The sequence below is a fragment of the Bufo gargarizans genome, chromosome 11, assembly GCF_014858855.1.
Source record: "Bufo gargarizans isolate SCDJY-AF-19 chromosome 11, ASM1485885v1, whole genome shotgun sequence".
NCBI classification, from domain to species: Eukaryota; Metazoa; Chordata; class Amphibia; order Anura; family Bufonidae; genus Bufo; species Bufo gargarizans.
This window is the reverse complement of record NC_058090.1, coordinates 87,850,400-87,866,249: the sequence shown is the minus strand read 5'-3', so window position 1 is coordinate 87,866,249 and position 15,850 is coordinate 87,850,400. Positions and strand designations below refer to the sequence as shown.

Sequence of the window (15,850 nt, the reverse complement as noted above, 5' to 3'; positions counted from 1 at the left end):
CCACCTTCCCCGATCCGTTCTCAGTGTAGGTTCGGGACCTGCTCCTATCAGACAAAAATTCTTAAAGGGGATGTCCTATCACAGACAATGGGGGCATGTCGCTAGGATATGCCCCCGTTGTCTGTGATAGGACAACCCCTTTAAGAATTTTTGGTTGTTTTTAGAATATTGTCCTTCTGTAGCGATCAGCAAAACGGGATGAAACTCGTAGATGGGGATCCTGTTTAGTTTACTGCTGCTGTGAGGAGGAAAATGTTATCTGTTAGTATAATAGTCAGTAGGATTGGGATAACAATATGACAGCTCTAGTGTTCCTTTCATAGGCCTAGATAAAGATGTTCACAGAAGATCATTTCACATATCAGTGTATTTTGTGATGCTGTAATTGAGTCACTCATCCCCTTCCCTCTCTGGTCCCAGTGATTGGTCTGACAGAGAGTTAAAGGGGTTATCCTGGAAAATATGGTGGTGTCCCTTTAAAGGAACCTGTCCGCTCCGGCAAGCTACCCTCGCTGTCAGTTGTGTGATGGCGTTGTGTAGTCTGAGTACTGGCCTGCTAGAGCGGCAGCAGAGATGAGTCTGATGTCACGCTCCGCAGGCACAGTACACGTGAGATCCGCAAAAATACGGTTGTGTGCTTGAGGCCTATAGGTCCTACAATATGGTGCCACCACTCGTCCTTACAGGCAGCCTGTGGGTGAACGCACCTAAGGATTTCTGCCCTATACCAGATTTTGGCGCGGATCTCGGTGTTCACTGGAAAAGGGTGAAATCCACAGCTAAAACCGCTACCTGCATAATAAACATGCTGAGGATTTCTAATTTTTTTGTATGGAAAACATCTGCAAAAACGTGCATGTGAATTGTCTAATCCCTGCCTGCGCTGCGTTTTTTTCCACACTGGAATCGACGCAGAAAAAAACGCACGTATTTTGCAACATGTGTGGGCGGCCTAAATGTACAGACCTGGTAGTGTACAAGCCTAGTGGATGTCGCCCAGGTTATACCAGCTGGAATTTCTTGCTCAGGTAAGTGGGGGAAACAGAGGCGTAGGTGCTGCTGCTGCCGCCACTAGGAGGCGCCACAGTTTGGAGGTAATGCCCTACAGTCTCTAGATGTTGAAATAGAGATAAAAGGAGTGATTATAGGAAGATAGATATGATAGTCACCACCCTGCATACATTACACAATCCTTACCACTCCGAAGGATTAACCGTAGCGCTGAGCTCCCTCTTGCACATGAATGTTGTGCAGCCATTCCGTGCATTAGGGACCACAATTTGCAGCCCCCAATGCACAGGCAACATCTGTGCGGCGGTCGGGACCGATCGAGACCGATTCGTCCGCACCGCAAAAAAATAGAACCAGTTCTATTCTTTTTTTGCGGTGCGGAGTCACGGACAAACACTACGGAATAACTCCATAGTGCTTCTATGGGGTTCCGATCCATGCTTCCATGCCGCATCTCCGTGATTGGGGACCCGCAAAACGGCCACGGACCCACAACAGCCGTGTGAACAAGCCCTGAGGCAGAGAGAATATCCCTGTAAAGTTATAGAGGAGTCCTATTAGGCTAGGTCTACACAACGACATTTGTCGCACCAATGTCGCGCAACAATTTTTTTTAATGGCAGTCTATGGTGTCGCACTGCAACATGCGACTGCGACGCAACAGACGCAGAAAATCCATTTGAGGTGGATTTTTCTGCTACTGTTGCGTCGTAGTCGCAGCATGTTGCATGTTGCAGTGCGACACCATAGACTGCCATTAAAAAAAAATTGTCGCACGACATTAGTGCAACAAAATGTTGCGCGACAAATGTTGCAGTGCAGTTGTGCCCTATCGGTCGCGCAACAAATGTCGTCGTGTAGACCTAAGACTCGAGGTCAGGATCAATATATGTTACTACAAAGAAAAAAGGTTCACGTTTTCTTTCCAGTTTAGTCCTATGGCGGATGCAATCAAGGACAGCTAAAAGAGGTAGCTAGTCTCCACTGGTTTTAGATACAGTAAGTACCTGCGAGACTTGCTAGTGAAGGGTAGCTTTGTGAGACAGTCTGAACAGGGACCAACAGGGGCTACTTTCACACTAGTGTTTCTTTGCGGATCCGTCATGGATCTACAAAAAACGCTTCCGTTACCATAATACAACCGCATGCATCAGTCATGAACGGGTCCAGTTGTGTTATGTCTTCTATAGCCGGTTGTATTATATGTAACATAGCCAGGACGGATCCGTCATGAACTCCATTGAACGTCAATGGGAGACGGATCCGTTTGTATTATATGTAACATAGCCAGGACGGATCCGTTTGTATTATATGTAACATAGCCAGGACGGATCCTTTGTATTATATGTCACATAGCCAGGACGGATCCGTTTGTATTATATGTAACATAGCCAGGACGGATCCGTTTGTATTATATGTAACATAGCCAGGACGGATCCGTTTGTATTATATGTAACATAGCCAGGACGGATCCGTTTGTATTATATGTAACATAGCCAGGACGGATCCGTTTGTATTATATGTAACATAGCCAGGACGGATCCGTTTGTATTATATGTAACATAGCCAGGACGGATCCGTTTGTATTATATGTAACATAGCCAGGACGGATCCGTTTGTATTATATGTAACATAGCCAGGACGGATCCGTTTGTATTATATGTAACATAGCCAGGACGGATCCGTTTGTATTATATGTAACATAGCCAGGACGGATCCGTTTGTATTATATGTAACATAGCCAGGACGGATCCGTTTGTATTATATGTAACATAGCCAGGACGGATCCGTTTGTATTATATGTAACATAGCCAGGACGGATCCGTTTGTATTATATGTAACATAGCCAGGACGGATCCGTTTGTATTATATGTAACATAGCCAGGACGGATCCGTTTGTATTATATGTAACATAGCCAGGACGGATCCGTTTGTATTATATGTAACATAGCCAGGACGGATCCGTTTGTATTATATGTAACATAGCCAGGACGGATCCGTTTGTATTATATGTAACATAGCCAGGACGGATCCGTTTGTATTATATGTAACATAGCCAGGACGGATCCGTTTGTATTATATGTAACATAGCCAGGACGGATCCGTTTGTATTATATGTAACATAGCCAGGACGGATCCGTTTGTATTATATGTAACATAGCCAGGACGGATCCGTTTGTATTATATGTAACATAGCCAGGACGGATCCGTCATAAAACCCATTGAACGTCAATAGGAGACGGATCCGTTTTCTATTGTGCCAGATTGTGTCAGAGACGGATCCCCGTTGACTTACATTGTGTGTCAGGACGGATCCGTTTGGCTCCGCTTCGTCAGGCGGACACCAAATCGCTGCAGGCAGTCTCCAGAGCGGAAATGGTGACTGAACTGAGCAAACTGATGCAGTCTGAGCGGATCCTTTTCCATTCAGAATGCATTAGGGCAAAACTGATCCGTTTTGGACGGCGTGTAGAGCCATGAACGGAAGCCAAAACGCCAATGTGACAGCAGCCTAAGACGCATGATACCGGAGGGTAATCATCGTTGTGGTCAGTGTCGGTTTTGTAACAATTTAGTAAAAGGATCAGATGTAAGATTGGGCAACAGTGAATTATTTTTAAAGTGTAACAGTCATTAGTTTATTTATTTTGGGAACGTATCGGGGCAGTGATACTGACCATTTTTGTAATATACTTTAATTACTGAAATTGTACATTTCTATTAGAGAAATAGCTGTAAAGTGGCCCATTGTGAGCCTTAGCGACGCTCCTCTGTCTTCTGTTTACAGAACAGTCAGTATTGAGCAAAGTCTCCACAGTTATGCAAACAGAAGACAGAAGAGCGTCGCTAAGGCTCACAATGGGCCACTTTATAGCTATTTCTCTAATAGAAATGTACGATTTCAGTAATTAAAGTATATTACAAAAATGGTTAGTATCACTGCCCCGATACGTTCCAAAAATAAAAAAAAAGAATGACAGTTAGGCCTCTTGCACACAACCATGGGGTCCGCGATCTGTCCTTTCCGCAAAAAGATAGAACAAGTTCTATTTTTGTGCGGAATGGAAGCACTCCGTAGTGCTTCTGTTCCGTGCTTGTTTCACGCACCGCATCTCCAGATTTGCGGATCCATTCAAGTGAATGCACACGGCTGTTGCCCCGTGTTTTGCGGAACCGCCGTATGCGGCCGCGGGCACGAATACGTTCATATGAAAGAGGCCTTACACTTTAAGGGTACATTCACACGACCGTATTATTTTTTCCGCGTCCGATCTGCATCCGTTCCGCATTTTGCGGAATAGAGGCGGACCCATTCATTCCTATGGGTGAATAAAATGTGCGGACAACGTTCAGTATGTTGTCCGCATCCGTGTGTCCGCATTTCTATTCCGCAAAAATATGAAGCTTGTCCTACTATTGTCCGTACAGATCGGTCCGCAGCTCCATTCAAGTCAATGCATCCGCAAATTGCAAAACGCCTTTAAGGGGCGTGCCACAGTGTGTGTGTGGGAAGGCCAGGCGGAGTGCAGGTATGCACGAAAGGGCCGTCGCCCAGATGTTCATGTCCATGTTGAGTGCCGTGTTATGCTCTACTACACAGTGTGAGCTCCTCCCTACAGCTGCCCCCACCTACAAGCTCTGAGCTAGTCCGCTTTAGCACAGTGTCTGTGGGAGCCTACCCTCACAGGACCTGGCTCCTCCCCTTGATGCCTTAGCTCCGCCTCCTCCTGATGTGATAAAGCCTGCGGCTGAACTTTTACGCATGTGCACAGCTCAACTCTGCTCATGCCTGCAGGAATCGGCGTCATCAGGTTGACGAGCGGCTCGATGATGTCAGCACCAGAAGTAGGCGGGGAAGAAGCACCAAGGGGAGGAGCCAAGTTCCATTCATTTGGAAATGCCTGGCCATTTTTAGTGATGGGGCCTGGCGCACAGATACAGCAGTATGTTTGGGGCTGGCGTGTGTCAGTGCAGGGTCTCATCCTGATCTCTCGTCCTCGGACAGAATCGCACAGCAGTATACGGATTTATAATGCTGTGTAATCCTCAGAGTCCTGGAATCTACTGAATTACACCGACATAATGCAGTCAGTGTAATACAATAGATTCCAGGACTCTCAGGGTCACACAGCATTATAAATCAGTATAACGTGTGCTTTCCTGTTGCCGTATTGCGGACCCGCAATACACGGGCACCGTTCCGTGTACATTCCGCATCACGGATGTGGACCCATTCACTTCAATGGGTCCGTAAATCCAGAGATGCGGAACGGAAGCACGGAACGGAACCCTACAGGAGCACTACGGAGTGCTTCCGTGGGGTTTCGTCCCGTATTTCCCTTCCGCAAAAAGATAGAACATGTCCTATCTTTTTGCGGAACGGCAGGATCGCGGACCCATTAAAGTAAATGGGTCCGCGATCCGATGTGGCTGCCCCACGGACAATTTGCGATCCTGTCAGAGGACCCCGCACTGACACACGCTGCGAGTTCATGGCTGGCCTAAAAGTGGCAGGCATATTGTAGGTGGCTCTATAATGGCAGCGATCTGTGTCAGGAAGCCGTCAGCCGCAGCCACATCGGTGGTAGGTGGGGTCGGAGAGTGGCTCATGCACATGAATGTTTTTTGCATTCAGTATACGGGACGTTTTTTGCGTTCAGTATGCGTTCCTTATACTGAACCATTCACTTCAATGGGTCTGCAAAAAACGGAAGTTACTCCGTGTGCATTCCGTTTCCGTATTTCCGTTCCGTTGAAAGATAGAACATGTCCTATTATTGCCTGCAAATCACGTTCCGTGGCTCAATTCAAGTCAACGGGTCCGCAAAAAAAACGGAACACATACGGAATATACTGTATGTCTTCCGTATCCGTTCCGTTTTTGCTTAACCATCTATTGAAAATGTTATGCCCAGCCCAATTTTTCCTATGTAATTGTATACTGTATATGCCATATGGAAAAACGGAACTGAACCGAAAACACTACTGGAACAAAAAACAAATCCGTTAAAAACGGCCCTCAAAACACTGAAAACGCCATATGGTCGTGTGCATGAGCCCTAACTCTGTAGTTAAATATAGGGCACTGTCATTTTATGTACAGCCCTATAGTGAACTCACGCTTTGTGGGGGGCAGTTAACATACAAAACATTCATTGAAGTTGGGAGGTTTATGTAGAGATGGTGATATATATGTTTATAGGCGGTGGTATACATGCGGTGTATACGTCTATAGGTGGTGGAATATACGTCTATAGGCGGTGGTATACATGAGGTGTATACGTCTATAGGCGGTGGTATACATACGTCTATAGGTGGGTGGAATATACGTCTATAGGCGGTGGTATACATATGTGTATACGTCTATAGGCGGTGGATATACATGCGGTGTATACGTCTATAGGTGGTGGAATATACGTCTATAGGCGGTGGTATACATGATGTGTATACGTCTATAGGCGGTGGTATACATGCGGTGTATACGTCTATAGGTGGTGGAATATACGTCTATAGGCGGTGGTATACATGAGGTGTATACATCTATAGGCGGTGGTATACATGCGGTGTATACGTCTATAGGTGGTGGAATATACGTCTATATGCGGTGGTATACATGAGGTGTATACGTCTATAGGCGGTGGTATACATGTGGTGTATACATCTATAGGCGGTGGTATACATGCGGTGTATACGTCTATAGGTGGTGGAATATACGTCTATAGGCGGTGGTATACATGCGGTGTATACGTCTATAGGCGGTGGTATACATGCGGTGTATACGTCTATAGGTGGTGGAATATACGTCTATAGGCGGTGGTATACATGAGGTGTATACATCTATAGGCGGTGGTATACATGCGGTGTATACGTCTATAGGTGGTGGTATATACGTCTATAGGCGGTGGTATACATGCGGTGTATACGTCTATAGGCGGTGGTATACATGCGGTGTATACGTCTATAGGTGGTGGTATACATGTGGTGTATACATCTATAGGCGGTGGTATACATGTGGTGTATACATCTATAGGCGGTGGTATACATGCGGTGTATACGTCTATAGGCGGTGGTATACATGAGGTGTATACATCTATAGGCGGTGGTATACATGTGGTGTATACGTCTATAGGCGGTGGTATACGTCTATATGTGGTGGTATACATGTGGTCAATGTGCTACATACACATTACATATAAAGCATCTTGATTCCAGAAAAACAGGACGTGAACTGGTTAATATAATGGGATAAGTGACTGGAAATTTCACCCACAGCAGCCAATCCACCACATCAGACGCCGGATGTGCAGCCATTTTGCGGAAGATCCTGAAGGTGGTTTTGAGCGCCAAGTAAATGTCACCTAGTCTGGAGACAGGTGGCGCTGCGTTACCGCACCTCTAGCGCCGCACGTCACAGGCTGAGGCCAGAGTGCATGCCGGAAGAGAAGGGGGAGAAGCCGTGTTCCTGCCTCCGACATGTCGCCTTCTCTGTCCAGATGCAGCGTCTTCCTTCTGTCCGTCCTGGCGCTGTGCCGGGCGGACACGGAGGGCTTCAGCTCCGGAGCCGAGAAGTTTCGGGTGGAGGGACGGGCGGTGGTCCCGGGGGTCAGACCCCAGGACTGGGTGAGCGGGGCACGGGTCCTGCTGGACGGAGAGGAGCACGTCGGTTTCCTGAGGTAAAGGTCCTAGTTACCCCCCGACCATTATCTGTCTATGCAATAGGCTGGACTGGCCCTTTAAATCTACACAATTCGCCATTCTCAAGATCTCTGCTTGCTTTCAATGAATGGAAAACAATCTTGTTTACATTCAAGAGCTGAAAAACAGGGCTAGGTTAGGTCAGGTGCCAATAATGCCTTGAGATGTTTCCATTCACTGACAGCTAGCAGAGTTGTTATTGGAATCCAGCTATGTTCAGGTTGCTTAGTAACAACAGATGTGACCCCACCGGGTGTCGTTCACGTAGGGGAGGGCTGGTCGCTGACAGCACGCCCTGAAGTCTGCACTGTGTGTGAACAGGAGCCTAATGTCCTCCTGGTAATTTCCATGTTTAGGACTGATGGCAGCTTTGCCGTCCATGATGTTCCTTCCGGCTCCTACGTGGTCGAGGTCGTGTCTCCCGCTCACCGCTTTGAACCCGTCCGTGTGGACATCACGTCCAAAGGGAAGATGAGGTAATGTGATGATGCTGTATGTACCACGGAGGGGGCATTAGTGGCCGGCTAGTATCACAGTGAGGAGAAGGAGGGGGCATTAGTGGCCGGCTAGTGTCACAGTGAGGTGGAGGAGGGGGCATTAGTGGCCGGCTAGTGTCACAGTGAGGTGGAGGAGGGGGCATTAGTGGCCGGCTAGTGTCACAGTGAGGTGGAGGAGGGGGCATTAGTGGCCGGCTAGTATCACAGTGAGGTGATGGAGGGGGCATTAGTGGCCGGCTAGTATCACAGTGAGGGGGCATTAGTGGCCGGCTAGTATCACAGTGAGGTGACGGAGGGGGCATTAGTGGCCGGCTAGTATCACAGTGAGGAGACGGAGGGGGCATTAGTGGCCGGCTAGTATCACAGTGGGGTGGAGGAGGGGGCATTAGTGGCCGGCTAGTATCACAGTGGGGTGATGGAGGGGGCATTAGTGGCCGGCTAGTATCACAGTGAGGTGACGGAGGGGGCATTAGTGGCCGGCTAGTATCACAGTGAGGTGATGGAGGGGGCGTTAGTGGCCGGCTAGTATCACAGTGAGGTGATGGAGGGGGCATTAGTGGCCGGCTAGTATCACAGTGAGGGGGCATTAGTGGCCGGCTAGTATCACAGTGAGGGGGCATTAGTGGCCGGCTAGTATCACAGTGAGGTGACGGAGGGGGCATTAGTGGCCGGCTAGTATCACAGTGAGGAGACGGAGGGGGCATTAGTGGCCGGCTAGTATCACAGTGGGGTGGAGGAGGGGGCATTAGTGGCCGGCTAGTATCACAGTGGGGTGATGGAGGGGGCATTAGTGGCCGGCTAGTATCACAGTGGGGTGATGGAGGGGGCATTAGTGGCCGGCTAGTATCACAGTGAGGTGGAGGAGGGGGCATTAGTGGCCGGCTAATATCACAGTGAGGTGGAGGAGGGGGCATTAGTGGCCGGCTAGTATCACAGTGAGGTGATGGAGGGGGCATTAGTGGCCGGCTAGTATCACAGTGAGGTGATGGAGGGGGCATTAGTGGCCGGCTAGTATCACAGTGAGGGGGCATTAGTGGCCGGCTAGTATCACAGTGAGGAGACGGAGGGGGCATTAGTGGCCGGCTAGTATCACAGTGGGGTGGAGGAGGGGGCATTAGTGGCCGGCTAGTATCACAGTGGGGTGATGGAGGGGGCATTAGTGGCCGGCTAGTATCACAGTGGGGTGATGGAGGGGGCATTAGTGGCCGGCTAGTATCACAGTGAGGTGATGGAGGGGGCATTAGTGGCCGGCTAGTATCACAGTGAGGTGATGGTGGGGGCATTAGTGGCCGGCTAGTATCACAGTGAGGTGATGGAGGGGGCATTAGTGGCCGGCTAGTATCACAGTGAGGTGATGGAGGGGGCATTAGTGGCCGGCTAGTATCACAGTGAGGTGATGGTGGGGGCATTAGTGGCCGGCTAGTATCACAGGGGGGTGATGGAGGTGGCATTAGTGGCCGGCTAGTATCACAGGGGGGTGATGGAGGGGGCATTAGTGGCCGGCTAGTATCACAGGGGGGTGATGGAGGGGGCATTAGTGGCCGGCTAGTATCACAGGGGGGTGATGGAGGGGGCATTAGTGGCCGGCTAGTATCACAGTTGGGTGATGGAGGGGGCATTAGTGGCCGGCTAGTATCACAGTGAGGTGATGGAGGGGGCATTAGTGGCCGGCTAGTATCACAGTGAGGTGATGGAGGGGGCATTAGTGGCCGGCTAGTATCACAGTGAGGTGATGGTGGGGGCATTAGTGGCCGGCTAGTATCACAGTGAGGGGGCATTAGTGGCCGGCTAGTATCACAGTGAGGGGGCATTAGTGGCCGGCTAGTATCACAGTGAGGAGACGGAGGGGGCATTAGTGGCCGGCTAGTATCACAGTGGGGTGGAGGAGGGGGCATTAGTGGCTGGCTAGTATCACAGTGGGGTGATGGAGGGGGCATTAGTGGCCGGCTAGTATCACAGTGGGGTGATGGAGGGGGCATTAGTGGCCGGCTAGTATCACAGTGGGGTGATGGAGGGGGCATTAGTGGCCGGCTAGTATCACAGTGAGGTGATGGTGGGGGCATTAGTGGCCGGCTAGTATCACAGTGAGGGGGCATTAGTGGCCGGCTAGTATCACAGTGAGGAGACGGAGGGGGCATTAGTGGCCGGCTAGTATCACAGTGGGGTGGAGGAGGGGGCATTAGTGGCCGGCTAGTATCACAGTGGGGTGATGGAGGGGGCATTAGTGGCCGGCTAGTATCACAGTGGGGTGATGGAGGGGGCATTAGTGGCCGGCTAGTATCACAGTGAGGTGGAGGAGGGGGCATTAGTGGCCGGCTAATATCACAGTGAGGTGGAGGAGGGGGCATTAGTGGCCGGCTAGTATCACAGTGAGGTGATGGAGGGGGCATTAGTGGCCGGCTAGTATCACAGTGAGGTGATGGAGGGGGCATTAGTGGCCGGCTAGTATCACAGTGAGGGGGCATTAGTGGCCGGCTAGTATCACAGTGAGGTGACGGAGGGGGCATTAGTGGCCGGCTAGTATCACAGTGAGGAGACGGAGGGGGCATTAGTGGCCGGCTAGTATCACAGTGGGGTGGAGGAGGGGGCATTAGTGGCCGGCTAGTATCACAGTGGGGTGATGGAGGGGGCATTAGTGGCCGGCTAGTATCACAGTGAGGTGATGGAGGGGGCATTAGTGGCCGGCTAGTATCACAGTGAGGTGATGGTGGGGGCATTAGTGGCCGGCTAGTATCACAGTGAGGTGATGGAGGGGGCATTAGTGGCCGGCTAGTATCACAGTGAGGTGATGGAGGGGGCATTAGTGGCCGGCTAGTATCACAGTGAGGTGATGGTGGGGGCATTAGTGGCCGGCTAGTATCACAGGGGGGTGATGGAGGTGGCATTAGTGGCCGGCTAGTATCACAGGGGGGTGATGGAGGTGGCATTAGTGGCCGGCTAGTATCACAGGGGGGTGATGGAGGGGGCATTAGTGGCCGGCTAGTATCACAGGGGGGTGATGGAGGGGGCATTAGTGGCCAGCTAGTATCACAGTGGGGTGACGGAGGGGGCATTAGTGGCCGGCTAGTATCACAGTGAGGTGATGGAGGGGGCATTAGTGGCCGGCTAGTATCACAGTGAGGTGACGGAGGGGGCATTAGTGGCCGGCTAGTATCACAGTGAGGTGACGGAGGGGGCATTAGTGGCCGGCTAGTATCACAGTAGGGTGGAGGAGGGGGCATTAGTGGCCGGCTGGTACTGATTGAACTGAAGTGTTAAAGGAGAACTCCAATCATTTTGTGTTATGAGACCTCACCAAGATGTGCTGTAACGTTCTGGTCAGTGGTGGTTCTCCACTGGTCCAGAGAACGAGGGGACTACACAGCGTGCGTCCACTAGCGGAGCCTGCGACCCTTCATGTAGATCAGGGATGTCCAACCTGTGGCCCTCCAGCTGTTGCAGAACTACAACTCTCAGCATGCTTGGACAGCCTACAGCTCATAGGGCATGCTGGGAGTTGGGCATCCCAGGTGTAGATGGTTGGGCCCTCCTCAATCGCCTCCTTTCTTGGGTGTTTACCTCCAATGCAGATTTTCAGTTGAGCTTCCTTCAAGTGTATTGACTTCCTTCATGTTTCCCAAGGGCAAGGTTCGTCAACCACATCAAAACCTCAGAAGTGGTCCGCCTGCCCTATCCTCTCCAGATGAAGTCGTCCGGGCCCCCTTCTTACTTCATTAAACGGGAGACCTGGGGATGGACTGACTTTCTCATGAACCCCATGGTAGGTGCTCAGTGGGTATTCTCCATCGGTAACACTTCTCTCTCGATATATAGAGGAGCTCCATTGCTCCAAATCTCTTGCATAGACACGTAAAAGAAGACATTCTGGCTGCTTGCAGTCACCACTAGAGGGAGCCTGGATTACTGCATGAGCTCTATGTATGCAGTCAGCTCCGAGGCGCCCCCTAGTGTCAGCATGTTGTATGTCTATGCAGGGAATTTGGGGCTGTGTAGTAGATAAAAGGAACTTTCAATGCTGTAAAGGTATTCGAAGATACTAATAAAGGGGTTGTGCAGTGGGTAAGTATTGAATATCCATCCTCAGGATAGGTCATTAATATCAGATCGGCGGGGGTCCGACTACCGACACCCCAGCCAATCAGCGGTAGTAGCACTTGATCGGCCAGGAGTCGGACCCTCGCTAATCAGATATTGATGACCTCTCCTGAGATTATATTCACCCCCTGCACAACCCCTTTAAACTGTACACAATTTTGTACCTATTTAGATTTAATAGAGAAAGGTACAAAAATGGTGTTCCTTCACTTAAGTTTTTTTTTTTACTTTTTTATACTGATGACCTGTCATCAGTATCTGATCAGCGGGGGTCCTACACCTGGGACCACCACCGATCAGCTCTTTCGTGGAGACCATGGCGCTCCTGCCTCCTCACAGCATACTAAGCACAGCGCCGCCCATTATATAGTGGCCATGTTTGGTATTGCAGCCCCTCGAATGAGACTGAGCTGCGCCTAAGTCATGTGACCAACGAACGTGAGGTCAAATGGCCTAGGAAGAGGCTGCGGCCTTCTCAAACAGCTGATCAGCAGGGTCCCGGGAGTCGGACTCCCACCGATAAGATACTGTTTTAGAGTGTTTCCCCGTATAGAGGGTAAGGGTCTGATTGGCGAGGGTCCTACTGCCGATCATGAGAACAGGGGCCAGACCGATTCTTTCGGTAGAGGATAAGTTCTTGTAATGGGACACCCCTTGTCAGGGTGTGCACTCCACCCAGGGTTACAGAACTCGTCACACGCTTTCTACAGAGTATTGCACGCGCTTTAAAGGGTATTTCATCACCCTGCCTTTAACTGTGGCAGACGTCCAACCAATGGGATCTCCATCAGCCTGAGGATACGGAACCACTCCCAATAGGATATTCAGGAGGATATCTCTGGTTGGTAGAGACACTGAACTGGGTAAGAGCCAAAGGGACTCCTACATCTTACCGAGGACCATGGGCCCTTCATTCTGGGGATTGGTTATGGTCAGAGTGGCCTAATCCAGGGGTCAGCAACCTTTAGCACTCCAGCTCCAGGAGTTCTGAGGACAGTAGAACAAGTGTGCATGCTGGGAGTTGTAGTTTTACAACAGCTGGAGTGCCGGAGGTTGCCTACTCCTGGTCTAATCAACGTAGTTATTGGTGGCAAGACCCCTTTGTACGGAACCTCCATATTATTTACTGGACTAGTAACATCTGGCTTTGATCCGTCCAGGTGATGATGATGGTACTACCACTGCTGATCTTCGTGCTGCTTCCTAAAGTGGTGAACACAAGTGACCCAGAAATGAGACGGGTGAGTGAGAGCACCAGTCATGGAGTGTGTGGAAGCCACTTTAGATGACAACCAACCTCAGTATCTCATCTTCTTCTTCTCCAGGAGATGGAGCAGTCCATGAACATGCTGAACTCCAACCCTGAGCTGCCCGATGTGTCCGAGTTCATGACCAGGCTTTTTACGTCAAAGTCCTCCAGCAAGTCCAGCAGCAGCAAATCCGGGAAGAGCGGAGTAGGGAAGAGGAGGTAGTGATGCGTGAGCGCCCACATAACCAAGCATGCAAGTCTCCGCGCCCGACTCCCCCACACACACACATGTTGTTGGTTACATGGATTTTGCCTTGTTTCTTCTTAGGAAGCTGAGTTGTGTTTTGTACTTTTATGTTGTTCGTGGTTCGGCAGGGATAAAACATTAAAAAAAACAACTGTGGATGGAGAGGCCTATACTTGTGTCTTTATACACCATGTACTGTCAGGGTACGACCACGCGGCACGGTTGCTGTCGAGTACCGCGTGGCTGCACGAGTCACAGTGGGCTCTATTTAGTGATGCATGAGTCACAGCGGCTGCTAATGAGGACTGCGCTGTTTAGTCGGTGCGCATTCTTTTGATCGCGCCGCGTGGCACCCAAAATACCACATGGCCATTCAAAATGCAGACTGACTAAACAGTGCGGTCCTAATTGGTTCATTGGAGCTCGCAAGGCCACATCGCAACCACAGGACAGCGGCACCTTGTGGTCGTACCGTATGCCTAGTACCCTACCCTGCCGGGTTAAGGCTTGAGCTTTTGAACTGTCTTAATTTACTGAAAAAATAATACATTTTTCATTGTTTGTATAATTATTTTTATTTTTTTTATTTTTTTTTCCTTTAATTTCACACAGAGCAGAATCTGTAAATGTGACTGACAACGCACCCGAGTCACCTGATAGAAATGTATGTGTGCCGTTAGTGGATGCTTAAAAAGCTCGCATGAGAGCAGAAAAAAAACATGGCATCCTGAAACAGCGCCACCTTTTTCAGTAGGCTGTGTCTGGTACTGCAACTTCATCCTGTTCATTTAAATGAGCTGCAATACCAGAAGCAGCCTGTAGACAAGAGTGGCGCCGTCTGTAGCCATGTTTTTCTAATTGAATACGAAAGTGCCCTCACTTTTTAAAGGAACACTCCAGGCAAAGTTTTCAGGCCCACCTGGCGTATTGGGCGATCCCTTCCACCACTGCAAGGGCCTGTCACTGGATACCATATTTATGAGATTAACGTGGGAGGTTTTTGGTTGGGTCTGCCTGCGACAACAGCCCTATCTTAGCAGACGCAGCCCTGTCCTGTGCCTGTTTTGTTCTCCACTAGGGGGCGTAGTTGCTCTGCTTTTCTTCACCACTCCTCCAGTCTATGGAAGGAATGGCACTTGATGACGGTAGTAGAATGTGACAGGAGAGCAGTCATTTATCTGTTAGTAATGTTTGTCTGCTCATGGGTACAGCTGGTAATGAAAACTGATCCTCCAATAAACTGAACCGGTTTTTAATCCCGAGAAGCCTCCAGTGTTTTTCCTGGCTGAGGATGAGTGAGCAGTGGAATGGCCGGTGATGTGGGTGAACCAGTTTGTTGCTGTCTGGAATGTGCAGTCCTATATGCCGAACCGCAGATCCGCAAAAAATGGATACCGTCCGTGTGCCATCCACATTGACTTCACTATGAACGTGCCCTCCCTTTGTATTTCAAGGGACACTCTAGGAAATGAATGGGACACGTCCTATAACTTCCCGAATGGACATATGACGCACGGATGCAGGAAAACCCGCTAATGTAAGAAATTCACCCAGAAATAGAGGAAGTTTTCAAAGAGCTGGGATGGCAGCCAGTTTCAGCAAACTTTCTCTGTTATAGGCCTCATAGGTCCGCAAAACACGGATGGCGTCTAATATAACTGCCTCTTCTTGTCCGGACAAGAATAGGACAGGTTATATTTTTTTTGCGGACCACAGAACGGAAGCAACAGCTGCGGACAGCACACGGAGTGCTGTCCGCATCTTTTGCGGCCCCATTGAAGTGAACGGTCCGCATCCGAGACGCCAAAACTGCGGCTCTGATGCGGACCAACACAATGGCCGTGTGCATGAGGCCATAGACATGAAAAGTTTTAATCAGTGGGGATCTGAGTGCCAATCCCTCAAACGAGGAGAGAGAAGCACTCGCCTATCACACGGTCTCCTCGCAGCAGGACAGCCTCGATAGAAACTCTATGGGCCAATTCCATGCTATGCAGCGAGGACAGCGCAACGTGAGAGCGCTTCTCTCTCCTCATTCTAGTGATCGGTGGGGGT

The 15,850-nt window shown here is 49.9% G+C and overlaps 1 protein-coding gene across 1 annotated transcript; it reads left to right on the top strand.

Annotated features, from left to right (window-relative positions):
- Positions 1–7,419: 7,419 nt before the first annotated feature.
- Positions 7,420–15,055, top strand: EMC7 (ER membrane protein complex subunit 7). Its single transcript, XM_044272593.1, has 5 exons — positions 7,420–7,685; positions 8,064–8,183; positions 11,826–11,964; positions 13,460–13,540; positions 13,625–15,055. The coding sequence occupies exons 1-5, from the start codon at positions 7,486–7,488 to the stop codon at positions 13,769–13,771; spliced, it is 687 nt and encodes a 228-aa protein (XP_044128528.1). The 5' UTR covers positions 7,420–7,485; the 3' UTR covers positions 13,772–15,055.
- Positions 15,056–15,850: the final 795 nt, after the last annotated feature.

Bases quoted from the DNA above. Each gene is read 5' to 3' on its own strand.
- EMC7 (XM_044272593.1), top strand. From the start codon at position 7,486: ATGTCGCCTTCTCTGTCCAGATGCAGCGTCTTCCTTCTGTCCGTCCTG. The intron at 11,965-13,459 runs GTAGGTGCTCAG...TGATCCGTCCAG, and splicing joins ACTTTCTCATGAACCCCATG to GTGATGATGATGGTACTACC. The intron at 13,541-13,624 runs GTGAGTGAGAGC...CTTCTTCTCCAG, and splicing joins GTGACCCAGAAATGAGACGG to GAGATGGAGCAGTCCATGAA.